The 26,586-nt window shown below is 59.2% G+C and overlaps 4 protein-coding genes and 1 long non-coding RNA gene across 5 annotated transcripts; 1 reads left to right on the top strand and 4 right to left on the bottom strand.

Annotated features, from left to right (window-relative positions):
- Positions 1 to 440: 440 nt before the first annotated feature.
- LOC135328908 (maestro heat-like repeat-containing protein family member 7) lies at positions 441 to 3,211 on the bottom strand. The gene is made up of 5 exons (XM_064515413.1): positions 3,062 to 3,211; positions 2,099 to 2,200; positions 1,571 to 1,670; positions 1,138 to 1,197; positions 441 to 821 (listed from the first exon to the last, which is right to left on the bottom strand). The coding sequence occupies exons 1-5, from the start codon at positions 3,158 to 3,160 to the stop codon at positions 616 to 618; spliced, it is 567 nt and encodes a 188-aa protein (XP_064371483.1). The 5' UTR covers positions 3,161 to 3,211; the 3' UTR covers positions 441 to 615.
- A 31-nt stretch (positions 3,212 to 3,242) lies between these two features.
- LOC135328941 (maestro heat-like repeat-containing protein family member 7) lies at positions 3,243 to 5,880 on the bottom strand. Its single transcript, XM_064515519.1, has 7 exons — positions 5,746 to 5,880; positions 4,925 to 5,112; positions 4,698 to 4,835; positions 4,401 to 4,515; positions 3,898 to 4,035; positions 3,412 to 3,588; positions 3,243 to 3,299 (listed from the first exon to the last, which is right to left on the bottom strand). Exons 1-7 carry the CDS (start codon positions 5,878 to 5,880, stop codon positions 3,243 to 3,245), a joined length of 948 nt encoding a protein of 315 aa, XP_064371589.1.
- Positions 5,881 to 7,500: 1,620 nt separating this feature from the next.
- On the bottom strand, positions 7,501 to 12,908 carry LOC135328911 (uncharacterized). The gene is made up of 3 exons (XR_010390067.1): positions 9,824 to 12,908; positions 9,639 to 9,690; positions 7,501 to 7,521 (listed from the first exon to the last, which is right to left on the bottom strand). It is a non-coding gene; the product is annotated as an uncharacterized LOC135328911 (long non-coding RNA).
- Positions 12,909 to 13,026: 118 nt separating this feature from the next.
- LOC135328910 (lanosterol synthase-like) lies at positions 13,027 to 17,862 on the bottom strand. Its single transcript, XM_064515415.1, has 10 exons — positions 17,380 to 17,862; positions 16,669 to 16,719; positions 16,371 to 16,520; positions 15,932 to 16,028; positions 15,625 to 15,730; positions 15,028 to 15,093; positions 14,504 to 14,584; positions 14,057 to 14,227; positions 13,523 to 13,601; positions 13,027 to 13,289 (listed from the first exon to the last, which is right to left on the bottom strand). Exons 1-10 carry the CDS (start codon positions 17,845 to 17,847, stop codon positions 13,104 to 13,106), a joined length of 1,455 nt encoding a protein of 484 aa, XP_064371485.1. The 5' UTR covers positions 17,848 to 17,862; the 3' UTR covers positions 13,027 to 13,103.
- A 6,514-nt stretch (positions 17,863 to 24,376) lies between these two features.
- Positions 24,377 to 25,924, top strand: LOC135328943 (inositol 1,4,5-trisphosphate receptor-interacting protein-like 1). Its single transcript, XM_064515520.1, has one exon. The coding sequence runs from the start codon at positions 24,377 to 24,379 to the stop codon at positions 25,922 to 25,924; it is 1,548 nt and encodes a 515-aa protein (XP_064371590.1).
- Positions 25,925 to 26,586: the final 662 nt, after the last annotated feature.

The following is a 26,586-nucleotide window of genomic DNA, read 5'->3' on the forward strand; positions in this document are numbered from 1 at the left end:
GCAGTGCTCGCAGTGGCCCCTGCCATCTCTGGATGGCTGGAGCCTCTAATACGTGTGCTGAGCTCTGGGCCCTGCTGCGCTGGTGCCTGCATGGGCAAATCCTGCGGGGCCTACCAGAGCATCCCAGCAGCCTGCTAACTCCTGGGCTCAGCCACACCAGGGGAAGCCAGCGCCAGCGAGGGGCCAGCTCCGGGCCCTTCCTCATGCAGAAGAGGTCATGGCTTTGCAGGGCAGAACCCTGTCAAGACTGCTGCCATTCCTGACCCTGCTGTCAGGGGAAACGGGGTGCTTCTCTGACTGCTGGGAAGGGGGGTATGTTGTGGCTGCCCTAGACTGCTGGAGAGCGTGTGTGCCCTCCCCCTCCCAGGGTGACCCCGATTCCTTCAGGACCGGAGTTTTCTACCCATTCCTTTGCCCAAAGAAAAGACACTGAGCCGTGGTGAAGAGACAGGGCTGCTTCTTTGGGGAAAGCCCAGCAGAGGGGGGACTGGCAGCACAAGCCTGGGACGGGCTGGGCCTGAGGGCCGGAGCTGTCCTGCGGGCAGGGAGAGAGGCCAGGAACCCCCCGACTTCCCCGCACACTCAGGTGGCCGCTGCGGGCAGAGCAGCCTGGCATCAGGAGGCAGCCGAGCTCCAGCAGCAGACACAGTCACCGCGCAGAGGACAGTGCCACCGCTCCCACGCTCTCCTCAGGCGGTAGCACAGGCCTTGGAGGGTGCCTGGGGAGGGAGTCATCTTCCCTGGAGCTCTCAGGAGCAGGATGGTTTGCGTCGCCAGGCAACAGACGGACGGGCTGCTGTCCTCCTGCAAGCCTTGCAGGGCTGAGAGAGAAAGGAGCAGAGCAGAGATCAAGGCACTGTGTCTGCACAGACGCCAGGCATCCCCTGCTGACGCAGCCAGTCCCACCCAGCTCTTCCCACAGCCAGGAGGCAGCAGGAGCAAGAAAGGGACGAGGTGGGAGTTGCTGGCCAAGACCGTCCCAAAGGCTCCTGAAATCTTCTCTCTACTCTACCCACAGCGGCCCTGCTCTGCACGGGCAGCAGAGCCCTCCTCGCCTGGGGCAGGAGTGGCAGCTCCCTGCCCAGCATCTGTCTGCCTCCCACCAGCCCTGCCTGACACCCTGCTGCCCTCGCTCACCCGTGCAGATGTCCTCCAGCTTCTCCTTGCTCCGGCCCCTCAGGTGCTGCCCGACAAGCCCTAGGCACACACACACAGCCGCTCACAAATCCGGCTCCCCAGCCCACCCCCAGCAGCACAGCTGCCTCCAGGCCCTGCCAGCCTGGCCACGCTCCCTCCTCCCTTTTGCAGCGCTGACGCCAGGGCGCTCCGCACTGCGTGCCACCCAAGGGTCTTGCTGTGAGGGCACAGCAGGAGGCTCCCAGCAGCCCCACATGTGTGGGCAGAGATGGCAGAGGGTGACACAGCCCCTGGGCACCCAGGCCCTGCATCGGGCGCTGGGGGCTCCAGCAGACACAGCTGCAAGGCTGGTCCTTGCTGCCAGCACAGCAGCCGGGGGGGCTGAGGCCGAGGTGTCCGGGGACAGAGAGGGACACCAGCGGTTGGGGCTCACCAGTGAACCTCACGGCTGCCTCTCGCAAGGACTCCTGTGGGCTCTCCAAGTATGTCAGGCTCTGGTGCAGGTACTCTTCTGCTCTTCTGGCCCTCACCAGCTGGGGAGAGCACAAGGGCACGGGCTTGGCACACCCCTCCCTCACCCAGCCAGGCAGTCCCTGCGCCCAGGACCGGCCTTGCCCTGCCAGGACGCTCATGGCTCCCACACACGAGCTGGGCAGTGCCGAGCTTCGGAGGGAGCAGAGGGCAGGCTGCTCCCCAGGCATGCTGAGGTGCCCTCCTGCTGCCAAGGCCCAGCTGGGCCAGGGGCTGCTTTAGCATCCCAGGGGGCAGCGAGGGCAGAGGAGCCTGGAGAAGAGCTCGCCAGGGCAGCGTGCTTGGAGAAGGGCAGCGTGAGTGCTGCTCCAGCCTGGCGGCTTTGGGTGCCAGCCAGGGCCAGGGGCACAGCTGCCTGCCCCACACACTGGGCATGGAGGGGGACAGGCCTTGCGCAGGCTGGCTCTGGGGGCTTTGGGGCCATCCTTACCAGGCACTCGCCGATCCTCCACGTCTGCGCTGTCTCAACCAGCTGCCTGAGCTGCTTCCACTTGAGGAAGTTGGCAGCGCGAAGGAGGGCTTCCCGAGAGGCCTGCACAGCAGCAGAGACGGGGAGATGCCACCGCAGCCCAGGGGACAAGACCCTGCGTCCCCCTGCTCTTGGCAAGTCTCAGGGCCTTGCCTGGCCCACCATGGGAAGAGGCAGCAGCTGGGCACCGACTCTGCCACGGGGTTCAATACCCTGGGCAGAGACATGGGGCACCCACCACCTCAGGCACCTCGTCCTGCTGCGGCAGCACAACAGAGAGCCCCAAGAGCTGCTGAGCTGTAGCCAAGGCCAGGAGGAGGCTGAAGGGCTGCAGTCACAGAGACGCCCAGGCAGGACTCGGCCACAACTACCTGCCACAGGCATTGCCCCTGCGGGTGCTCGGCTGCCCGGCCTGCGCCCTTGCCCAGACTTGTGCCCCCGCCCCAGAGCTGGGTAGCCGGGATGCAGGGCCCGGCCCCTGCCCTCACCGCACCTCCCTCCCTGGGGCTCTCCCCTCCCCAGGCTCGTGGGCTGGGGAACAAGTTGGCTCCCCAAACTCCTTGCAGGTGCTGCCTCCCTCTGCGCAGGCCAAGGGCACTGGGGGCACACGCTGAACGTGGGGAGCAGGGTGTCTCCTCCTGCAGTGCTCTTGCCTTAGGCAGCTGGGGCATGCCCCAGGCCAGACATCTCCAGGCCCCTGCTGGGGCAGGGCACGGTGGCAACAGGAATTGGGGGGCAAAGCCTGGCCTCGCACACCTGCAGGGCTAGCTGCGAAGCCCCTAGGCACTCCAGGGCTTAGACATTTGTGGCCACGGACTGCGGCGGAGCCCTGTGGGACTGGGGAAAGCAGGTCTGGGAAAGGCCCCTGCCCAGCTTCTCATTCCCTGCTTCGAGCCTTCTAGGGCCCTGGTTAGAAAGCCATACCTGGCGCACGCTGCAGCTCTCGTCCTGCATGTGGAAGAGCAGTGGCAGCAGGCTGCTGCGCACTTGCTTCTGCAGCTGCTGGTCTTTGGTGCCCAGCATAATCGCCAGCACATCTCTGAAGAGCCGCGTGGAGAGCACTCGCACCTGGACAGCGTCCTGGTGGGAAGGAAGAGGGGGCACCTCAGTGCTGGCTGCTCCAAGCCCACGGTCTCCCTCGCGCCCAGCCCTCCTGCCGGCGCTGCAGGGGCCGAGCACAACACGGAGCAGCCGAGGGCAGAGAGGGCACTGGCGCAACGCAGCCCCCCAGCCCAGGACACCGGCAGGGGCCCTGGCTCTCCCCCCAGCCTTACGGCATCAAAGAGCAGCAGCAGCTCCGCGGACAGCTGCGGAGCAATGCTGGCCACCGTCTCCTCGCCCGTGACGTGCACCACGTGTCGCAGCACCACCAGGGCCTTAGTGCTGATGTCGCTGTCCGCATCCCGCAGTTGCTCCATGATGAGTGGCAGCAGGAAGCGCATTTCTCTTACCTGTGTGAAACACCACTGCGTTTGCTGAAGAAGTAGCGGACTGCCCAGGCAAAAATGCCCGGTTTGTTAGACACCCGCTTCTCCTCTGGCTTCCCAGAAGCTGGCATGGCGGTTACTGCAGCAACCTGCTGCCAGGCAGGGCTTAGCGGCACAGCCATGGCAGTGTGGGGGACTGGGGGCGTAGGGAGGGAGGAGAGGACAGCACCGGCTCCTCTCCACCTGACCACTCGCCCCCTTCTGTGTGTTCCCCAGCACCCTCACCCAGCCCCATGCTGCCCGCACAGCTTCACCCGCCTGTCCCCTGCTCACCGTCTGCGGCCTGTCGCACAGCAGGATGAGGCCTCTGAGCACCAGTCCACGTATCACCTGGCTGCCACGCTCCAGATACCTCGCAAGGAGCAGCAGGATATGAGCATTGTCTTCGCAAAGGTCCGGGCAATCCACAAGCTGAAACACATGTTGCAGGGAGACAGTGCCAGAGCCGGCAGGACTCCCTGCATCGTGCCGTGCCGGCTCCCACCAGCAGCTCAGGGCGAGGGCACCAGGCCCACACAAAGCCTGGCCCCAAGGCAGCAGTGAGTGCGGAGGGCCCCCGGGGCGGCTCCTCCGCTCCTCTCCACCATCCACACAGCAGGCACCAAATCCACGTGGGCACAAGAGTTACCCCAGCGCGGATGGGCCAAGCCAAGACTACAAGTCGCAGCGCACCCACTGCCCCAGCTCCACTCACTGCCGCGCCCACCCCCCAGCACGGGCACGGGAGAGCAGAGGGGTGAGAGGCACCCCAGAGGCAGCCCTGCCATCAGGCTCACCTCCACGAGGAAAGCCAGGATGGAGATCTCCTGGGAGGGCTCCTCCAGGCGGAGCAGCACTGCCAGCTGGCGCAGGAGGTAAACTCGCAGGCTTCTTGGGGTCTCCCTCATTTCCCTGGCAGAGGGAAGAAGGCACTGGTGGCCTGAGCAGCCCAGGCAAACCTCGGCCATGCCTTGGTCACAAGCGCTGAGGCTGCAGCCCCTTTCTTGGGGAGCTGGGCATCCCCACGGGCTCTGTGGGGCACCGCATCTGCAGGGGAGAAATGCTGGGGCAGAGCGGGCACAAGGGGCTCTCACCTGGCCAGCAAAGCCACTCCGCTGTGGTGGGTCTCAGCGCGGAGGAGCATGTCCCAGCCACCCTTCCTCGCCATGAGCAGCACCTGGCGCTCGTAGCCGGCACGGCAGAGCAGCGCTTTCATGGCCCGCACTGCGGCCCTGTGTGTGGAGCAAACACCAGGTCACACTGGCACCCCTGGCCCCGCCTATAGGTCCAGGGCAGAGACAACGGGGCTGGCATGGAGCACCTGACGGGGCTGGTGAGAGCAGACTCTTCCCCTCGGCATTCCCTCCAGCACATCTCAGCCTCCTCCGGCGTCAGCGCTGCGGTGACAGAAATCTGGAACAGCAGCGCCAGGAAGAGCTGGGGGAAAAATGCCTCCACCTGCGGTGGGCAGGGGGGCCACTGGAGGATCTCCTGCAGCGCCATGGTTGCCTGCAGAAAACACCCAGAGACAGCTCTCGCTGCGGAGGTGCCCTTGTTGCACGGCCCAGTCTTGGCAGCGATGCTTGGGCGCTGCCCTGGGCCACGGGGCAGTGAAGCAGTGACTGGCCTGGCTGTGCAGCCAGGGCAAAGCCATGGGAGCTCCTGGGGCTCAGCTCCTCTTTCTGCCCTGGGCACAACAACCCTTTCTGCGCTGGTGGGAGGTCTCCCTGGGGGGGTGGGGGGGTGGCCCTCCATGCACAGGCCTGCCTGGGCTGTGCCTTGGTCCTGCCGGGCCCCTAAGTATGCCCCAGCCCCTAATCCTGCCCCTAACCCACGTTGCCAGCCCACCAAGCACGATGCAGAGACAGAGGAGGGCGGAGGGCCACCCACACAGGGCTCCCGCCTTGTGCACAGGGGGCTCCAGCGGTGAGCAGCAGCCCAGCGTGCTGGTGCGGCGGGGGTCAGGCACTGGCCAGGGCCCTGCCAGCCGTAGCCCTCCCTCACGCACTGTGCCTGTGCGCCCTGGGGAGGTCAGGGCTTGGCGGCGGATGGGGAAGGGCAGAGGGGGCCCTTTCTGTGGCCTCTCGCCCACAGAGGCCAGTGCAGCCCTAGGGGAGAGCGAGGCTTCCTCCACAAACGCACGGTCAGGGGAGAGATGTCCATGTGGTCCCCATCCAAAGTCGACGCCTTGTGCACTGGCCAGTCCAACAGCACGTGAAACAGCTTTCCCAGCACCTTCTCCGCAGTCATGGGCTTCGACAGCAGCACCCTCCACATGGCCGCGGCAGCGCTGCAGGCCCAGAGCGCCCTGTCAGCGGGTGCCGCAGCCGCAGCGCCGTGGCCTGGGCAGCCCCACAGGGCCTGGGCTGGCCGCCAGCCCTGCCGCTGCCTGCTGCCCGCTGCCCGCTGCCCCGTGCCGGCAGCACCCAGCCGGCCCTGCCCCAGCAGGCACCACACCGCCAAGCTCAAGTCCCTTGTGGGGCAGGGAAGGAGCCAGGCGACCGGGCTCAGGGGCCCAAGGCAGCCAGGCTTGCTCAGCTCTGGCTGCTGCAGCCCTGCCTGAGGCAGCGGGGCTGGCACACGGGGACACCGGGAGGGCCCAGCCCCTCAGCAGAGTGCTGAAAATCTCCCTCTCCCCTGCAGCCCACACGGGACGAGCTCTAAGGCCTGCGGGGCCCCAAGCACTAGAGGCAGCAGGGCCCGTACCTGTCGCAGGATGGGGAACAGCGCAGCAGGCTCACAACCACCTGCTCGGGGTACGCGCAGGCCAGCTTGAGAAGAGCCCTGTCCAGGCTGTGCCGCGCAGACTCCTCCGTGACGGACAGCACACTTCTCCACAGGCACCTCACCATCTCTGGCACCTGGAGGGCACACGGCTCCGAGTGGGGCTGCTGCCAGCCTGCAGCCAGTCGCCCAGCTCCCACCCAGAAGGGCCGCCCTTGCCACCGCTCTGCGCTGCCCCCGGAGGGTGTCGGGTGCCTGGCAGACATGGACTCGGGGAGACGGCGGGGGGGGAACAACCCCCGGAGGCCTCGAGCCCCGGCCGTGCCACCCACAGGCTACTTACGTGCTCCAAAAGGGAGGCGTCGTCTGTCACGAGCGCATCCAGCTCGCGAGCAGCCGCCTGCGCATCCTGGTGCTGCAGGCTCCGATGCCCCTGATGGCTGCGAGGATGGCACTTGTCCTCACAGCGGGCTCGAGGTGTCCCCCAGACATCTACGGGAGAAAGGAGGGCAGCCCAGATAGATGCGGAGCACCCAGCGGTGCCCCCTCACTCAGCCGTTGGCAGCGCCTGGGGCGTGCGCACCTCGTGGGGCTGCAGCTCGCAGCTGCTCTCCGTAGGGACCCCACGGTCCTCCGCCTTCTCCTCCCAGGCCACCCTGGGGTGGCTGGGGGGTCTCTCCGCTATCCTAGGCGACGCGGCAAAGGCTCCGCGGGGCTGCCCGGGGGTGACAAGGAAAGACCTGGGTGCACTCAGGGGGCTCCTTCGCCAGCCCCACGCACTCCCGTCCTCTCCCGTCACCGTCCTCCCGGACACTGCGGGGGCCGAGGCCGCGTGGGTGCCTGGCAACGCCGCGGGGTGTCACAGGAGCCCAGTCACAAAGGGCCCCACTGTCACCCTAGTGACGCTTGTCACCGGCCCAGGGAGGGGCAGGGTGGGTCCCCTCCAGGGGCGCAGGGCCGGCTTGCCCCCCCGACATGGAACACCTCGGTTTGCCCTCGGGGTGCCCGGGGCCCCCACGGGGGTCTGTTGCCCTCAGCGCCACTGCAATCCTTGCCTGGTCTCCCCCAACCGCTGCTCCCTGTCCCTGCCCTCCTCCTCCACCCCAATGAGCACAGGTTTTCAGACGAGGGTCTCCTCTCCAAAATGCAATCATTCTTTAACACCAACAGGTGTCCCGTTCCAATTCTGACACCCTGAAAACAGAGGGCAAAAAAAGAAACAAGAGCAAGTAATTTTTTTTAATGGGAAAACTGAGTTGTGACTTGTTAGGGCATGAGGATGGTGTGCTTCGTGGCCTTCCAACCCCTAGTTTTACAGAGGACCAACGTATGCCAATTTCCTCCTCCCCTTCCCCCCGTTCTTTTCACCCTCTAGAAATAATTGGTGAGTTAAAAGCAGGGCAAACATTCCCAGCTAGATAAGAACCAAGGTGTTTTCAGCAATCAGGATAAATTCTGAAAAATGTACTGGGCCACCCATTTAGGCTTTTCACACTGGCAGCAGGTATCAACAAGTCCCAGAAAGTATTAAACACTTTCTTATGAGAGATCTGGCATTTTTATGTTAATTTTCAGAGAAGTTGGTGATGGCAGATGTCTCAATTATAAGGCACTTCTGGGCTGATTTTTCTGCTTTACAATTAGGGAATAGTAATTGCACCCAGGAGCAATGTGGTGCCAGGACTCTATAAAACCGTCGGAGCAGTAAGGGGATGCAAAGCCCACCCTGTTCATGGCAAGATGTTGGCAAATACAGCTGGACTGCTCCGAGTCCAAAAACTCACATCCATTTAGCATAATCCTGACCAGGGAGACAGCAGGCCTGGATGCAATAAGCCCCAAATAACCACATCCATGACCAAGGCTGCAGAGCTGAGTCTGGGACTGACTGAGCACCGTCAGCCACCTTCTGCCTCCAGGAGATGCCTGGAGCTGAGAACTGAGAAATCAGAAGTGTTTTGGACACGGGGCTCCTGTCCCTGAAAATTCAAAATGAGTTAAAACCCTGGTCTGCCGATCGGGGCAATGGTAAAACACAGTGGAAAGAACCTGGAGGGAGTGGCCTGGCTCCCGGGAAGTTATCCAGCAAACCCTGGGGAAAATTATCCAGCAACCCCAGGAAAAAGAAAATCAAGCAAAATTTAGCCCGGCGGAAGAAGAGCAACCTGTTTCCCATTTTTAAATTTGCAATATTTAAACTTTGGGCACGCACTCTGGAGCCCATCAGGTGCTGCAGCACACCTCAGCTTGCTTTAACTATGGCTCTTGTCCTCCAGCTGCAGAGCTCAAAGCGTCATCCACTCCCTGGGGAAGCTCGGCAAGTGATGTGCAGCCCGGTGAGAGGCCAGCGCGGTACCTGCAGGCATCTTGATAGCTTGGGGCAGGGGGCCAAGCCACATCAAGGCAAGCAGTGCCAGGGATGACAAGCTAGAAGTGCCAAGGCTGGATTTAAGACAAGACCCAGGCGTCCTGGCTGCCGCATTGACACCCAAGCCACCAGGAACAAGCAGCTGGGTCTCTCGTTACAGCCCCCAGCCCAGCCTGGCCATTCCCCACAGGTCCCAGGGTATCCACAGCTATTTTTTAGTTGATGTTTTCTGCAACGCCCCTCGGAGCAGAGCTCCCCAACACCCGGCCATCAGGGCTGAGCTGCAAGCAGACGGGGAGCGAGGCTTCTGCGGCTGGAGCAGTCCTGCTCCACTTTCCCCCTCGCTCCTGGCTAGCGCCCAGAGCTGGATGACTGTTTTTTTCCTTCTCACCCCTTATAAAATTCCTCTCTGTTCGCCTCCCTGAGCGGTCGTCCCTTGCCACCCCACCACCGGCCCCTGCAAAGCAGCCACTGGGCAAGCAGTGGAAGAAGCCCGGCAGGGAGCAGCTCCCAGGCCCACAGCAAAGGCGGGTGCAGAAAGGAGCTGGGAGTTTTGCCTCCTTGCACCACATCTATTAAGGCAAATCCACTGTGAGCATCTCCCAATGATACCAAAGGTGGTGAAAAAATTCAAATGACACTGGAGATTTTGCTTCTGTCCCCTCTCTGCTGAACTACACTGATCTCATGAGACCCACAGTGGCAGCGCTGTGTTTTGGGTGGGTTTGCTATATATACATATTTTTTTTCATGTAGGTTGAGACAGAACAAAGTGCTGGCACAGGCTGTGATTACTTTGGGAGCTTAAACACCCATTTTTACTGCGAGTCCCTCGTCCTGCAGCAGTAGGACACAAAGGAAGGGCCAGACCCCAACAGCACCATGATAGGGACCAGGATGACACACAGCAGAAGTGCCTCTCTGCTGGGGACTGCTCAGTCACCTGTGAGCACCAGACCCCCTCCTCTCTTCTCTACTAAGCCAGGACAGTCTCCCTGCAAAAAAAAAAAAAAAAAAAAAAAAAAAAAAAAAAAATCACAGCCCTAGAAGGGTGTGAGCAGTAAGCAAGGAGGAAAAAGTGAACATTTACTGAATTTTTGTTTATAAATGAAAGGCAAGATGACAAACCTGCACACAATAGTCCTTTTTTCCTTTTCTTTTTTCCTAACAAGGCATGATGGTCCCTGGAGGTACGAGAGACTGAGCCACTGGCACTAGGAGCCATCAGCTCTTTCTTGAGCTCTGCTGCTTACTTTGGCTTTCCCTATATAGAAATGAGAAATTATCAGTCACAAAGTAACTCTAAGGTGGGGACGTTTGTGACTTCTTGGCGCAGGGGGGAAGGATGAAGAAGTATAGTTGATATTCAGAAAGCTTCAGAACTGCAGCATGGTGTAAAGTCACTGGCACATGGTAGTTGAAGGACAGATGGGCGAAGCCAGCTTTCCCAGCTTGCAGGTCGCCTGGCCTTTGAGTCATGACCCCTTAGAGCACCTCGCAGTTGGTCTTTAACTGCTCCAAGGTTGTCAGGTCAACTGCCAGAAGTCACATCACAGCTCAGCCAGGAACCTGCTATCAGACACCTGAAGAAAATGAGCTGAGAGCCAAGAGTAAGTGTCCTTAAGCCATGGGAGCATCTGCAATAGCTTTAAAACATTAACTGACACCATCAGTATCAAAACCCCATTACAATGGCCTGTTTCTGAGGCATAGGAAACAGCTTTCATACTCTGTTTAGGAATCACAATGTCTTGTACTCCACAAAGAAACCAGTTCAGGTTTAGAGCTCGACACATTGTGTCTGCTTGTGGCAAGGAAAGGGCCAGGTTGCTGGAGAAGCCCCCTGCCCTTGGTCCAAAAAGTAACAAGTCCAACTTCCTAACTTTTGATAGAAATCCAGCTTCCCAGCTGCTTACAGATAACCTTTTTAAATTGACCAGGACCCTTTTGGAAACCAGTTTAAGCACAACTGGAACAGCTGCACGAACAGCAAAAGCTGCAAACTAACTCCACCTGCATGGAAACAAAAAAAGTATGAAGAAAGTTTTACTTAAATATCAAACTTCTGGATCTCGCCAGTGACTTTTTTGGTCTTTGTCTCTCTTGTCTATCTTGATATCATCGTGTATGTGATATCCAGGGGATAAGAAAGTGCTATTAAATCCTTCTTTAAGAGCAGAGTAGAAACTAAGTCCAAATCCCCATGGGTATTTAGGGACCCAAATGACCTCTGAAACCTTTGAGAATAAGGCACTTCTGTGTCTTGAGCTCTGCCCAAGGAAAGCAGGTGAGGCTGCCCAGGTAGATCTGCTCAAAAGCCAGATTTGACATCATGTCTCCTGGCATGCCTCACCTCACCCCCCCTTACTGCCTCCCACTCAGAAACAGGACGAAACCGAGGTTCAGGCTGAAACCCCGAACTAACAGGTTTGGTTTAGCTTTAAAGAGAAGCCATTTGCTGCCTAGTATCTCTGCTTTATCTGCTCTAATGACACTCATTAGCTTTTAGCCCAGGACTCTGCCTCTGCATAACAAAGGAAACATTTTGCTACCCCAAAGCTGAAGGAAAGTTCCTGGAATTCCAAGGCAGGAAGGAAAATAAACGCCATTCAATAGTTTAGGGTCCTGCCTTGCAACTTTTACAATCGTAATTTTGTCCCGTGAAAGACCAAGATGTTCTCAAGCCAAAGACCTAGGTGGAAACCAAGCTGCCACCTCCTCTCAGGATGCACAACCCCCTAACACCTGAATCCGTTCAGCTGCAGCTGGATGAAAGCTTGTGAAACACCACTCCCTGCTTGTGATCTCATGCAAAGATGAGAACAAGATCATCCGTACAGGGCATAAATGCAGCGAGAGAGCTCTGGTATCCAACATCACAGATCTTTGCCCCTTTACTAACTAAAGGGTTGGTAAGGAAAACAGGATCACAGCGATAAAACAGCATCTTCTTTGCAGCACTCCTAGGGACATCACGGTGCTGTGAGCATTAGGTAACTGCATACCATCGGGGGGGGGGGGGGGCGGGGAAATCAAACCCTTGCAATATATTGAAAGGACACTGGTTTTACCAAGTTCTTTTACAATGACTTAAAAATACCTTCCTGTTTCTGATGGAGACCACTGAGGTGCTTTAAATGCACAGTATTATCACAGAGAGGTTTAAAGGAGCCCAGAATTTGAAAAGGCAAAGGAGGCTGTCAAAACAGCCCAAATTGAGTTTGCTTGAATAAGCTTTTCAATTTAACAAGGACAAGAGGATGGAGCAGATTTTTAGGAAGCCCGGGGACCACACCAAACAGCAAGGGATATACAGAAGAGCATAGGAGGCTGGAAAAAACAGACCGGTGACCCAAACCAGGCTACAGGCTGTTCCTGGACAAGCTCCCCGCTGCCTGGGATGTGCATGGGGGCAGGCCAAGAGAAGACCAGCAAACAGCTACATACCACATGCAACACCATTAGTAATTTATTAATCGGCCACTCAGCACGACTTCCAGCTCTGATGACAAAAAGGAAATGCCCCCAGCACACAGCTGCCCAGGGGCATCCCTCCCCTCCCCGTGACGGAGGGTGCCAGAAGGCACAAAACAGCCTCCAGCGCAACTCATCCATGCTAGAAAACTAGCGTGCCTGGCTGGAGACCAGGGGACCGGGCTGTGCCTCTAACACTGACCACCTCAGTGCTTTCTGCCTTGTTTTTTGTGTCCGGTTTTTCAAAGTGGGAACGATGCTGGCAACCTCACCCGTGAGGCTCTGGGAAGCCAGGTGCCACTGGCTGGGGGGCAGAAGAGCAGAAAAACAGGTGAAGCACTCCTCTTTCCTAACCAGCGGAGAGGGGACAGATGCTCTTCCCCTCCCAGTGACGGCTCCAGAGCACAGAGCACTTTGAAGGCAGTTGTTGGTGCTCACACAGCAGAGGCTGGTTCAGCAGGGCGTGTAGAGCACCCCATCACAATGCTGGGCACAGGGAAAGCCCAAAATCCCAGGCTCCTGCTGCAGACAGCCAACCTGAGAGAGCCGGGACAGCACAAGGGGAAGATAAAAACAGCTTTGCTCTACCAAGGATGAGAGATCAAGTCTGTCTAGATGTCTACTACAATATAGCTGGGCAGCTTTCTCTTCTCAGGTCACCAGTTTGATCCAAAAAGTCACCCTGCTGCATGTCCTGTGGGGGAGGATATACCCAGACAGAGGCTTTTAAAAAGCTGATTCTTAGAAAAGGGTCAACAGAAAGCAAACGGGGACCCAGTGGCACCATGCTGGCACTCTCCTCCCTGGGAGATGCAGTGGTCCAGGGCTGTGGTAAGACCAGCGTTGAGATCTTGCTTGAAATAGTCCTGTGCCCCCACGTGGCAGGCGATAGCAGAGACAATTTGGAGGCCACAGTGTCTGCAGTGGCCCAGGCTCAGGCAGACCAGGCCTCCTCTGGGGCTTTCCCTGCCCCAGAGGAGGATCTGGGCTGCAGCTGCCCAGCGAGAGGGCTGTTGGGATGCAGCCGGGAGAAACGCCCCAGTGTCCAGATGGGGAAGACGTTGCAGTAGGAGGTGTAGCTGATGGCGCACAACTTGTTGAACACTCCAGCAATGTTCTCCTGAGAGAGAAAAACAGCAAGGCGGTATGGGTGAGAGGGGACCCACTGCATCCCTCTCATCCACGCTCCTCAGTGTAGCATCGCCCTCTCTGGAAGCACTTCCCTCTACCCCACGTGAGCCTTGGGCTGCCGCCTCAGTACCACAAGCAGCCGGTTGTGCACAGCTGCACAGTGCCCAGGACAGCTGCAACACCAGAGGAACCCCTTGGAGAGACAAGAATGGATCTACATACCTGAGGCCAGTCCCCGTTGGGCAGCTGTTTATCGATCAACACTTTGATGCCCCTTTCCAGCACACTAATATCAGGGTACCTGCAAAGCACAGAGATGTAAACACTCCCAAATCTGGACCATCCATGTACCTCCATCCACGCGCTTAGGGAACTCAGCCATCTCCAGGATCCCCATGCTTGTCCCCGGCATGCCGAGTGCTTTGGGAAGACCCCTTATGACCCTAGCACACCAGACATAAAGAATATGGCAAAACTGTCCCAGGCCAGGGGCTTGCGGTTGCGACCCAGACTCCTGCTTTGCACGGGCCCCCCTTCCCCCAGGCATCAAGAGCCCCACCAGCCTGTGGACCACAGCTCCAGCCAGTCCCTCACCGCAGCAGGCTTGTGACCGACAGCATCTTTCAGGAAATGTCATACGGCACACGGCCGGGCCCAGGGCCCGTGCCAGCTCTTCCCTATAACTTGGCCTGCGTTTCCTATCTCACTATGTGCTCAGGGCCACACGGTGTCTGAAGAGGCGAGAGCTGCTCCTACCTGACAGCCATGAGTCCCAGCAGGGCCCAGCACGTATTGTGGATCTGCAAAGCGGCACTCTGCACGTACACGCGCTGCTCGCACGACTCAAAGTCTTCTCCCCAGCCACCATCTGCCATCTGCTTGGAGAGCAGGAACTGGCAGGCCCGGGCCACTTCTCTGCACGCAGCCCTGCAAAGATGGGGCAGAGAATCAGATGGGGCTGGGGGCCGAGGAGAGTTTGCACCCACGTGCCCCAGTCAGCTGGGAGCCAGGCTCTACCATGCCCATAGTGTGGGGCTGCCCAAGAGTTTCAGGCTCTGGCAGCAAGTGCCCTGGTCATATCACAGGCATAAGATTTGGGAGGAGGAGCTCTTGGGCCAGCCAGGGGATCAGCTCAGCCCCACCACGTGGTCCTGCCCCTGCCCAAGAGAGAGGGGCACGGGAAGCATACTGCCCCTCACTCACCCATCGCGGTATGTGTGCTGCATACAGGCAAATGCCTCCAGGCCAAACCAGGTGCCGTAGGTGAAACAAACCCCCCAGCTCCTAGGAGGGAAGGGAGAGCAGTAGTGTCAGGTTTACACAGCCCAAGGGAGATGCAGGCTGCAACGCTGCTGGGGTCAGAGCAAGTGCAGAGCTGCACAGAGGCACCGACCCTGCAGCCGGTGTTTGCTAGGGCACAACCACATCCAGCCCCACCAGGACTGCTCCCAGCTTGCTCAGGAGGCAGCAGCCACTCAGGAACCAGAGGAGCTGGAGCCACCCCAGCCCTCAAGGACTGCCCAGGCCTCGTGCAGCGTGCAAGGTGCCTGCTCCATCTGGGCTGGAGGGAAAGGACAGGAGAGCAAAGCACACAGCAGCTGAAGGGGGGAAGAACTGGCCCCTGCTTGCCTTTCCCACACATCCTGCCAGCCACGAGCACTTGCCACCACGGTCCCTCTCATACTGGGGCTGCCGGGGAAAAGCCAGGCCCCAGGAGCACTGCTTACTCTTCCCACGACCCGTCGGCTCGCTGCGTCCTCCGACAGAAGTCCAGGCCCTTCTGCAGAGTCTCTCTGGTCGGGAGAAAGACGCCTGCTTCAAAAGCAGCCCAAGCTCAGTGGCTGCCTATGCAGCCATCAGTCCCTCCGAGGATTTGGTGGGCCCTTGCGAGAAGCAAGACAGCAGACAGGCAGCCTCACAGTCCCCATGGGATCTCACAGGCAAATCACGCACCACTTGGATGCTTTTCTGCCACGAGCTGGCACACAACAGGAAACCCAGCCAGCAAATGGTGGCAAGATGGAGGCAACCGCTAAGTGAAGAGACAGGCAGCTTCTTCACCAGGTCCCCCCTGCCTCATGCCATGAAGACAAATGGCCTGCGCCCCGCTCCTTGAGCCAGGCTAGGCCCCAGCCTCTTACAGGGAGCTCTGGTTTGGAGACGTCAGCAGCATCCCAGCCTTGAAGGTGCCAAGGGCAGCTCCATGCCAACACAGAGGGCCCTGACAAGGCTCAGCAGGGCCCGTCTCAGCTGGGGCCATGGCAGGCAGCATGGGTCACTGCAGCCTGTTTTCCCCCTGCCCCACTCTCCTCTCAGCGTCTCACCTCATCTCTGGGGCCCTGTGCTCAGGGAAGACCTCGTGGAAGTGTCTGAGCGCCTGCATGACGGCCGACGTGCACTCCACGTAGGTGTAGTCGATCATGATGTCACCTGCCGGGGGCAGGAGGACAGCAATGCAACAGCCCCTGGGCCAGGCAGCTCTCCCCGCAGCACGCTGCCGACCCCTTCCCTGGCCCCAGCGCACGCTCATCCCGCAGAGGGACCTGGGGCCAAGCCAGGCACCCACTGGGCACGGCAGGGCCAGCCCCTTTGCAGCGGGCGGGACAACCCGCCCCACACAGCTCCCCTTACCAAACACCTCCGAGGGGTTCAGCAGCTCCAGTAAGCGACCTCCTCGCTTGGTTTCATAGGTGCCAAAGCCTCCATCGGAGTTTCTCATGCTCAGCAACTGCCCGGACAAGCAGAGAGTGGGGACCCAACTGGCCCACAGGCAGCGCCACCCCAGTCCACCCCCGAGCCAGGTGTGAGGACAGAGTCAAGCCCACAAGCCCACAGGGCTGGCAAATAACTCACATCCCAACCCACAGCCATAGGCACACCCAAGCTGGACCATCACTCCAGAGACTTGTATCACAGTAAATATGGTGTCAGCATCGCTATTAGCAGGCCACAGGCCTTGTACCAGCTTATGCGATACCAGGCCTAGCAACTCATCAGGCCTTGCCTTCTCCTGTTTTAGCTCAGTTTAGCTGGCTGCATTTCCCACAGCCCCAGTTGTTGCAGCACTTACCACATTCACGGCGTCAAAGAGGCGCTCAGAGGGGACGGGCTTGGTTAGGAAGGGGCACTTCTCCTGCAGCAGCATCACCGACTTCAGCCCCTCTGCCGTGCAGTCAGCCACGATCCAGCCGCAGTCCCGGGTGCTGAAGGGGAAGCCACCCTGGGGAAGGGTCAGGAGGGCTCAGCAGCTTCCCCCAGACTTGCTCTCCCCTTGCACAGAGGAAGTCGCTGCCCCTCAGTCCCATCCCCTCTGCCCAAATTGCTGCCCCAAGCACCCATCCCACAGCAGCCAGCTCCAGCTCTGCTACCTTGTTCATACGGCAATAATATTTCTGGTAGTCGGCTGGGTTCTCCGGCATCTGCAGAGAACAAGAGCAACAGTGAGGGCAGGCAGAAGATCTCTTCAGAGGAAAACAGAGGTATTAAATAGGGCGGTAAGAAGACTCAGAGTCTGCGCAGCCAGCACAACAGAGACACCGCCAACCGGCTCTGCTCGCCTGGCTGAACCTGAGGAACTCATGGGCGTTTTGGAGGCAGGACGTGAATTCCGGGACCTTCTGGGATTCTGCCTGGAAATGGAGGTACACAGTCAGCACGGAGCTGCGGCCGACACGCACATCCCTCGGTTAGAAGAGGATGTGCTGGGATCTCGCTGACCTGCTGGTCTAGGTGCAATCAACTCCTGCCCTTCCTATAGCCCTTCCCATAGGTTTGCATTTATACTTCACTCAGATCCATCTGACTGTTTCCACTAGCAGCTTCTGCAGCTGGAGCTGGACCAGCCCTTGTTGCTGGGGCTGGAGAGAGGCATTTGCCTGGCCAGGGCCCACATGGCCGGGGAGTAACAGGTCAACAGCTCTGAGCAGCAGTGTGTCCACCCAGCCCTGGTGTGCAATGTGATGCCAGGATCCACACAGCAGAGCTCTGAGGGGATGTGCAGTAGGAGCCAGCAGTATTTGGGGATGGCCCAGGAGAGGCCACTCGCCTGAGGAAGCACACAGCCCTGAAGGGAGCATTACCTCCAGAAAGGCTTGAACGGCAAAGGCAGTATCCCAGAGCTGGGATCCATTTGTCCCCTGGAAGAGAGAGAGCAGGCAGGGAGAGGCAGCTGCCTGTGGCAGGAGGGCAGCCTGCCCCGGCTCTCTGGGGCAGCAACTCCCTCCTGCATTACCCCCGCGAGCTCCCTCCACCTTGCGTCTCAGCTTCGGGGTGTGCAGCACCACAGCTGATGCGCAGGCGCAGAGGGGACAGACACAGCAGCACAGGGATGGCAAGGGGACAGGAAAGGAGACAGCCAGCACGGCCTGTGCCAGGCACAGCCAGGACAGGACAGGCAGCCAGGGATGAGGAGCAGAGGGAGGCAACAGCCAGGAGAGAAGCACGGCAGTGTCCACATGCAGCATCTGAGCAGAGGGGCAGGGGCAGCTGGGGTGGGGGTGGGGGGTCTCTCTGCCATCCTGAGGGATGGACACCCCACCCCCCGCCATCACTCCCAGCCACTGGCCTCATCCACCCTGGGATCCACATCTGGGATGAGGTGCGAAGGGAACGAGCCCCAAAAGGAAACGTCTCCTCCACTGGGCACCCACCCTGCGGGCTGCTTCAACACCTCTGCCAGCCACCCCCTGGGGAGCACGGCCAAACCCAGGGGTCCCTGGGGCACCCGGGAGCTCAGAGAGAGCTGTGCTCCCACGCTGTGCAATCTCACAGCCTTTCCCGTGGGGAAGCTCTGTAAGGGCAGTGGCTCCTACTAATCAGACTTCTCACACAAGCTACAGTTTACCCCGGTGAATTTGGCCAGGTTCGTTTCTAGCCCCGTGAGAAACTGCCACAGGCTCCAGAGGCCGTCTGATACTGTCAGGTCACACAGTCTCTGTTACTCTGTTTCAATACAGCTCTAGCCTTACAAGATGTATTTCTTAAACAGTAAGACTTGAAAGTCAGAATTACTCCTTGATCCATGGGCTGCAGAATGGGTGTTGTCTTAGCAGGCAGGAAAACAACACTAATCTCACTGTACATCTCCACGAGAGCTTTGGGGTGACCAGGTGCATTGTCAGTGAGCAGTAATATTTTGAAAGGAATCCTTTTTTCTGAGCAGCAGGTGTCAACAGTCAGCTTAAAATATTCAGTAAACCATGCTGGAAATGGATGTGCTGTCATCCAGGCTTTGGCGTTCCATTTATAGAGCACAGGCAGAGTAGATTTAGCATAATTCTTAAGGGCCCTCGGATTTGTGGAATGGAAAAGGAGCATTGGCTTCAACTTAAAGTCACCAGTTGCATTAGCCCCTAACAAGAGAGTCAGCCTGTCCTTCGAAGCTTTGAAGCCAGGCACTGACTTCTCCTCTCCAGCTATGAAAGTCCTACATAGCATCTCCTTCCGATATAAGGCTGTTACGTCTACATGGAAAATCTGTTGTTTAGCGTAGCCACCTTCACCAGTTATCTTCGCTAGATCGTCTGGATAACTTGCTGCAGCTTCTGCACCAGCACTTGCTGCTTCACCTTGCACTTTCATGTTACAGAGACTGCTTCTTTCCTTAGACCTCATGAACCAACCTCTGCTAGCTTCAAACTTTGCTTCTGCAGCTTCCTCACTTCTCTCAGCCTTCGCAGAATTGAAGAGAGTTAGGGCCTTGGTCCGGCTTAGGCTTTCGTTTAAGGGAACGTTGTGGCTGGTTTGATCCTCTATCCAGACTGCCAAAACTTTCCCCATATCAGTAATAAGGCTGTTTGGCTTTTCTCATTAACAGGCCTAATTTCAATAGTGTTGTGTCTCAGGGAAGAGGGAGGCCCAAGGAGAGGGAGAGAGACAGGGGAATGGCCGGCTGGGGGTGCAGGCAGAACACACACAACATTTATCGATTCAGTTTGCTGTCTTATACGGGTGCGGTTCGTGGCGCCCCAAAATGATTACAATCAAAGATCACTGATCACAGATCACCTTAACAGATAGAATAATAATGAAAAAGTTTGCAATACTGCGAGAATTACCAAAATGTGACACAGAAACACAAAGTGAGTACGTGCTGGGAAAAACGGCACCGATAGACTTGCTTTGTTGCCAGAAACCTTCAATTTGGAAAGACCGCAATATCTGCGATGTGCAATAAAGTGAAGCGCACTAAAATGAGGTATGCCTATACAGGTTTTATTCCTCTCAGGCTGTGTCCTGCTCAGGCTCCTGCACACCCCGAGTACCAGTACGTACAGTGCGCAGCTGCTTGCTGACAGTAGGCACCAGCAGCTCTGGCAGCTGCTGTTTCTGGTCCACAAAGTCCTGCCCGGGGGCTGGGGACCCACTCGGATTTCAGTGCTGAGGGCTGCAGGCTGGGGAGAGCAGGCAGCAGGGACCTTCCCCAGCCAAAAAGCCAAGACCCTGCAGCGTGACTTTGTAGGCGGGAACGCGCCTGGCTCCCCTCTCCTCTCCCAGAGTAGCCTCCTCCCAAAGCACATGGACAGCAGTGCTTGCAGTGACCTCTCTCATCTCTGGGCACCCCTGGAGCCCTGCTGCAGCTGGGGTTGTGCGACAGGCAGAGAAAAGCCTCTGGGCCTCTTCTCCACCTTCTAGTGTCTCTTCTTGCCTGGTGCCTGGTGCCTGCTCTCCTGCAGGCGCAGGTGCCCAGGTACCTTCTCATCAAGGCAGGGTTTGCCTCCAGCCAGCAGAGCACCTCGTAGCTATTGCAGCTGCACCCGTCCCAGCAGCCTGTCCCCAGGGGAGCTGAGCGTGTTTGGCCCATCTCCTGGGAAGGACAGGCCAGAGACCTCAGGGGGCTGAGTCCTGCGTGGCTGCGCTTGGCCTCTTCTCCAGAAACTCAGGCTTCGCTGCACTGCTCCAGGCTGTGCTAAGAAAACCTCCAGCAGGAGCTGTGCCTTCTCCTCCTGGCAGATTTAAGCCCCATGGCTCTGCATGTCTCCATTTCCCCCTCCAAGGCTGAGACCAGCCCCTGCCGCCCGGGGGCACGACGAGGCCTGGCAAGAGGCAGAGCACCTTTTCGGGCCTGCCAAGGTGTCCTTGGCCATGGCGGGTTTTACTCCTCCTTCCAAGCCTCCTTGCCCCAAGGCCTGTGCGGTGCTCTGCTCCCAGCGCCCTGGCACCATCCAACCTGCCTCCCCTCCACTAGTGCGCTGTCTCAGGTGTCCCCCGGCTTTGTCCCCCCGACAAAGCCAGCAGGCAAGCAAGAGCCTGCCGAGCAGGCCCCAGGGCGGGGCTGCGCAGAGAAAGCCCCTGCAGGGGCCCCAGGGTGAGGTGCAGTTGGGGAAACCAGCCAATGTGCTTTCCAGAGCAGTGGCCACCTTCACAAGCTGCTCACACTGACAAGCCGCACGGAGCAGCACTCTGTGCCCTCAACATCGGACTTTGTGCTGCAACCTGGTCGCTTTGGCCGCAGCTCTTGCCCACGTCGTTCCACGGACGGGCTTCAGGTGCTTGCAGGCTGCTGCACCATTTGAGGCATTGCTTCGCACACTTCCCTGAGTAGTGCCCACGCTTCCCTCCAGTTCCACCCCCGGGGCACCGCTCCGGCCAGCTCTGGGCCTTGGCACCAGCGGCAGATGACCCCATCCTCCCCGAGCAGCTCACCCACACCCCGCGCCCTCTCTGCTGGCGACCGCTTCCCCCCACGCAGAAGGGGCCTCCACAGCTTCACCACTTTCTCCGAGGCAATCAAAGGCTGTTCTGGGAGGTCCCCCTGCCACCAGCCTTCCAAACATTCAGCCCATTCTACCTCCTCCATAGTCACGGAAGTCATAGTTAAGGTGGGGAGGAGATGTTTTGGGTGTAGCTGAAGCTTCATAGTGTGCATGTAGTTGGAGCAGAGACCAAGGAACGCTGGCCGTGCAGAAGCACATGCATCCGCGTGAGGAGCAGACGGCTCAGCTGCAGCAGGAGTCTGGGGACATGATGCAAGAGCCGAGCGGGCTTGCCAGGAAAGCTGTGGTCTTCACTGCGTGGGACAGGTGGCAGTTCGGGGCCTTTGCTGGAGCCCTAGTGCTGCTCTTTGGGTCCGCTGGCTGGCCAGGAAGCAGGACCATGACATGGATTCTGGCTATGAGCACACCACCTCCCACAGTGACAAGGAGCGGGAACATGCTGACGCTCCAGTTCCAGTCATGGGCCTGAACGTGGTCTAGCAGCACGAGAACATGTGCCAGAGACACTTTCCGCAGACTGCAGAGGGCAATTCTCTGAGCACTTCCCTATGAGGGTGGGGATCTCCTGCTCTTTCCACCAAGCAGGACACAAAGGCCATGGAGTTTTACTAATACCCGGCCAGCTCCTTGGCACTTTCCTTTTAACTGGATACATGATCACAGCTCACGTGCACATGGAGTCTTTTGCGAGGCCCATAAAGGAGGAGCTCCCATTTCCACTAGGGGCTACTTTCTGCACCTCCCAGGACCATCCAGTCCGGCACTGGTCGTCTTGAGCTAATGCCCCAACCACGCCACATGCAGGGGCCCCCTCTTCAGTTCCCATGCTGGCAAGGTGCATTTCGTGGCCTACCATCTGTTGGAGCCCACTTGACCACCAGAACCATTTCCATACCAAACTCATTCGCCTTTCTTTCTCATCACTCTCCAAAGAGTATGTGCTACGAGGGCATACGGCTCCTGCCAGATGTGCTCCTATGTGCACGTAGGCAAGCACACATGTTGCATGTGCAGAAACTACAGTCCTATACCAGGCATCTGTTGCTGAGCATGGTCACTCTTAATAAGAGAAGGTTCAGAAATGCATGCTACAGGGTTCAGAAATGCATGCTACAGGCATCCTCTCTGAGAGAAATGGGGTTTCTCTTGCCTGGAAAGAGGAGACTTCTTTCACCCAGAACCCCTTCCCTTTTTCTTTTACTTTATATTCCCTTTTCTCCTTCTCCTTCCCATTTCCCTTTTCCTTTTCCTCCCTTTCCCTTTCCCTTTCCTTTCCATCCCATCCCTCTTTTACCTTTCCCTTCCCCTCCCTGCTCTGCCCTCCCCTTCCCTGCCTCTGGAACCTAGACACAAACTTTGGCCTTGAATGGGCCTTAGCAGTGGTTACACTGGTGCACAGACTTGCCCCATCAGCTTTTCCTCTCTTTCTGATCCTTCTGGTCACTAGAGCACCTTCCTCCCCGCCTAGAGGCTCGTCCTTCTCCACATGCAGTTCCCTGGTGCCAGGGAGACGGCTCGTGTGCACAGACCTACTGCGCCTCCTTGTGCGCTGCACCCCCCAAAGCCGTCCTGCATGCGTCTCGCAGCGAGCTCACAAAATCACTCTTTGTAGGGGGAAAACCCGTAGGTGGCCACGTTGGTTGGAGCAGCAAGTCTCTCTGGCCAGGGTCACTGCAGGGCGCTTGCTGCTGCCTAGAGAGCTCTAGCGCAATGAGCGGGAAGCGACCAACGAGCCCTAGCCCACGCCTGAACTGGATACGGCCTCTGACAAGGAGAGGAGGGAGGGCAGGAGGCAGGCAGAGGGGAGCCTCCTGCTCTCTCTGTCCTCTGCCCACAAGCACCCACAGCGAGATGCCGGGGCCTGGGGAGTGCTGGGAGCGTGGACCCGTGAGTGTGCACAGGAGGCGGCCCCAGCGCTTCCCCAAGCAAGCTCCCTTCAGGCACGGATCAGGCCGACAGATGCACCCTGGCAGCCACAGAGCAGCTGCCCCACGGGCAACGGCGTGCCAGAACCGTGGGCCCCAGCGTGGCCTCTCCAGTCCCCGTGCCTGCACTTGCAGGGGGCAAGTTTGCAGCACGAGACAGGAGCCACAGGCGATTTGCTGCTCTAACTGGGGATGCTCTTGTCATTACGCTTCATTGTCAGGACTCGCAGGGCTAAGTCCTGCCTCAGCAGAAGAAACCCAAGGGAAGAAGAGGGAAGGAGGAGGTTTGCCAGGCTCAAAAGGAACAAAGTCCTCATGGGAAGGGGGGTGGTGGGGCAGGACTTGCTCTCTTCTGGCCCTTCCCAAAGGCCCCAAGTTGTTTGATGCCTGCAAGGCGGAGCTCGTCCTCCTGGCTCAGAAAATACTGACTCTGTCTTTGTAAGTGGAGGACCTCCTTCCACAGGGCCCCTTTTTCTTTCTTAGAAGGGCTGAGGGCTGTTTGGGTGCTTCTGCCCACCTGGTGAGGGGGGCCCACGGGCATGCTGTGTGGCTGCTGCCTGGGCTCGTAGGTGGTGGGTGCCAGGGCCTCGGCTCTGGCTGCCCAGAACAGGTGTGTGTCACTACGCCAGGGTGGGCATGGCGGCCAGGGCTGGCCCTGGAAAGGGGCTGTGCCCCCGTGACAGCACAGAGGACAAGTCACAAAGGCAGGGGGCTGTCACCAGGGCACCCACAGGCATTGGCCCCGCAGCACTGCTGGGTTCACAGCAGTATGGCCTGGGCCAGCCCGGGCTGCGGCAGCCTCTGCAGGGTGAGTGCAGCAGTGGGGCAACACTGGACGGGACGAGGGCCGGGGCACCAATGCCAGCTCCCTCCCGGAGGTTTCCAGCGCTGCAGCAAGGGCTGAGCCATGCAGAGCAGCGCGTTGGGTCAGGGATGTTGGCACCCTGAGCGCTGGAGGCAGAGGTGCCTGGGGCTCCCAGTGAGCCCGGGTGCCCAGAGACGTGTTGGGGATGCGCCGGGCACTCGCAGCTCTGCGGGCCGCTGCTCCCTTGGCGGGGGGGCGGGGGGGCACGGGCCTCAGGACTCCCCATTCTGGTGGCACTTGCTCTTTCTGCACCCCTGCCCCCGGGGCAAAGCCTGGCCAGGGTGCTGGGCCTCAGGGGAGGGTTGGCAGGATGGGCCGGCCCCACAGTGTCGGCGTCTAGGCCCTGCGTCCCCTTGGAGCCTGCAGGCACCAGGGCCCAAGCGCTTTCCCTGGCGTGGCCCGGGGTCCCTGCTCAGGCAGCGCTCACAAATCCCAGCCTTGCTGCCTCCAAGCTCCCTCGCCCCCTCTCCCATCTTGCCCCTTTGTGCCTGCAGCTCCCGCCACCAATCCGCAAGCTCTCTCCCAGCTGGCCTGGCTCACCTGCTTCTCTCCCACCTCCTCTAGGTAGGCTATGGCTGGGGGTCTTGCGCTCCTCCTCGCCATGCTGGGCATTGTCCTGCAGCCGCTGAAGGTCAGTGACCACATGGATGTGGCCATGGAGCAGTGCATGCAGCAGCGCAAGGAGCAGGAGGTGGAGCTGATGACTCGGCTGCAGCAGGAGTTTGCGGAGATGATGCAGGAGCCGCAGAGCGGACTTTTCAGGAGAGATGTGGTCTTCGCCACCTGGGACCTGTGGCAGTTTGGGGCCTTTGCTGGAGGCCTTGTGCTGCTCTTTGGGCTCTTCTGGATGGCCACGGAGCAGGACTTTGATGAGTGTGACAGCAGCAGTGGCCTGAGCTCCTCCAGCAGCGAAGAGGAGGGGGAAGGCGAGGAGCAGGAGGCTGTGGGTGCTGTGCACTGGCTCTCTCCTGAACAGCAGCTGGACTGCCCAGGCAGGAGGGCCCTAGAGACCTTCTACCAGCAGCACCTCTGGGGGCCAGTGCAGGACGTGGCCCACACATGCAAGGTGGTGGAAGAGCTGGCGGGCAACCTCCTCCATGCCTGCCAGATGCTCTCTTTGACAACTTTCCTGCCGCGGCTGGAATGGTGCATCGGTGTGGGCAGCGTTTTTGAAGGCTGGAGCTACCACAGGCAGGACACCGTCTACAGGCTGCTCGTGCTCCTGAAGCCACCACCCGGGCACTCCTTCCGCCTGAAGCTGGGCACCGGCGGGGAGCTGCCGGCGAGGCATGGCCACGTCCATGTGAAGCTGGAGTGCATGTGCGAGAGGGAGCAGCTGCTGGGGGATGTGCTGTGCTTCCGGCACCACTCCCAGATCCGAGTGCGCAGGTATCAGCGCCCCGGGCTCCTACACACCCTGTGCACTGGCTTCTACCTGGATGTGGAGAAAACTGCCCGCTGGTTCCAGCTCTGTGTAAGAAATGCCTGGGACGTGATTGCTGCGGAACAAAACTGCCAGCTGACAGTGCTGCCTTCCTCCCATTCCTGCAAGCTCCAGCTCACATGTGACTCTGGGAGAACCATGCACACTGAGATAATGCTGGGGGTGCAGCAAGACAACTCGGGGCTCTTCATGGGCAGCCAGGAGGCAGAGGCCGGCCTCAGCAGCAGCACAACTTGGCTGGAGAGCTGTGCCCTGCAAGAGCTGCTGTTCTTCAGATTCATGGCCAGGCAGGCCCCCCAGGGCAGCTGCCACCTAACGTGTCTGCAGCTCCTCACCTACCTCCTGGAGGACTCGGTGCTTTCCTCTGTCCACCTGAAAACAGTCGCCATGCACCTCCTGACACTGCTTCCCCCATCAGAGTGGTGCCCGGAGCATCTCCTGGAGCGGCTGAGGGATGTCCTGCGCTACCTGCACCACTGCCTGGAGGAGAAACAGCTTCACCACTTCCTCCTAGGCAACGAGAGGGTGCCCAGGGAGGTCCCCCTGCCAGCGGCCTTCCAAACGGCCAGCCCGCTCAACCTCTTCCAGCGCCTGGCACAGCAGCCCGACGCCCACGCCCAGGCGCTGCGCGAGTTCACCGAGCTGCAGGATCGGCTCAGGAGCCTGTTAGACTGACGCCAAAAGACGGCTCTGCAAATGGAGCAAAAGCACACTTTGCGGATCCTCACCCGATCCCACTGAAGACGCCGTTGACAGGAGGCGTGCGACAGAGGCGCCTGTGATCACCTGCGCAGAGACTGCCCATCCTTTTGGAGAGATTCAGTTCCCCACGGGAGCACTGCCCTATGCACACACCCCAATAAAGTTGCCTCTTCTCACAAGCCCTCTGTCTGTGGCTGCCTCCGCCTGGGCAACGCTGTGTGGGCAACGCGGGCCCCATCCTGCCACAGGGATACACACCCAAGATTGCCTCGTGTCTGGGAGATGACCAGAAATCACAAACACTAGCACACGCCAGACTGCCCTATTTCCCCCAATCCCAGGAAGCTAGCTGACAGTAGCAAGGGTGCCTGCCGCACAGATGACATTTGGGAGGTGCATCAGATGTACGGCTGTCACGCTGAACAGGCACAAAATAGGGCACCTGCGCCAGCGTTCGCACGGCCAGCAAGGTTAAAGCTTTGGCAATGGCCTGCACTCAAAGCAGGCACGCACGCCGTGCATGCCACGTCTCTGGGAAGTGCTGGCCGGCCTCATTGCAGCCGTGCGACACAACAGGTGCACGGATATGTGTATTTGGGACACCTGCGGCAGAAATACAGCCCTTGTGTGCTGCG

The sequence above is a fragment of the Dromaius novaehollandiae genome, chromosome 7 (genome assembly GCF_036370855.1).
Source record: "Dromaius novaehollandiae isolate bDroNov1 chromosome 7, bDroNov1.hap1, whole genome shotgun sequence".
Taxonomy (NCBI): Eukaryota; Metazoa; Chordata; class Aves; order Casuariiformes; family Dromaiidae; genus Dromaius; species Dromaius novaehollandiae.

Bases quoted from the DNA above. Each gene is read 5' to 3' on its own strand.
- LOC135328941 (XM_064515519.1), bottom strand. From the start codon at position 5,880: ATGTGGAGGGTGCTGCTGTCGAAGCCCATGACTGCGGAGAAGGTGCTG. The intron at 4,516-4,697 runs GTGAGAGCCCCT...TCCCTCTGCCAG, and splicing joins GGAGTGGCTTTGCTGGCCAG to GGAAATGAGGGAGACCCCAA. The intron at 4,036-4,400 runs GTGAGCCTGATG...CATGTGTTTCAG, and splicing joins TCCTGGCTTTCCTCGTGGAG to CTTGTGGATTGCCCGGACCT.
- LOC135328908 (XM_064515413.1), bottom strand. From the start codon at position 3,160: ATGCTGGGCACCAAAGACCAGCAGCTGCAGAAGCAAGTGCGCAGCAGC. The intron at 2,201-3,061 runs GTATGGCTTTCT...GCTGCTGTGCAG, and splicing joins AGAGCTGCAGCGTGCGCCAG to GCCTCTCGGGAAGCCCTCCT. The intron at 1,671-2,098 runs GTAAGGATGGCC...TGCTCTCCCCAG, and splicing joins GGAGGATCGGCGAGTGCCTG to CTGGTGAGGGCCAGAAGAGC.
- LOC135328910 (XM_064515415.1), bottom strand. From the start codon at position 17,847: ATGGCGGGGGGTGGGGTGTCCATCCCTCAGGATGGCAGAGAGACCCCC. The intron at 16,029-16,370 runs GTAAGTGCTGCA...TTGTCCGGGCAG, and splicing joins TCTTTGACGCCGTGAATGTG to TTGCTGAGCATGAGAAACTC. The intron at 15,731-15,931 runs GTAAGGGGAGCT...TGCCCCCGGCAG, and splicing joins GAACCCCTCGGAGGTGTTTG to GTGACATCATGATCGACTAC.
- LOC135328943 (XM_064515520.1), top strand. From the start codon at position 24,377: ATGGCTGGGGGTCTTGCGCTCCTCCTCGCCATGCTGGGCATTGTCCTG.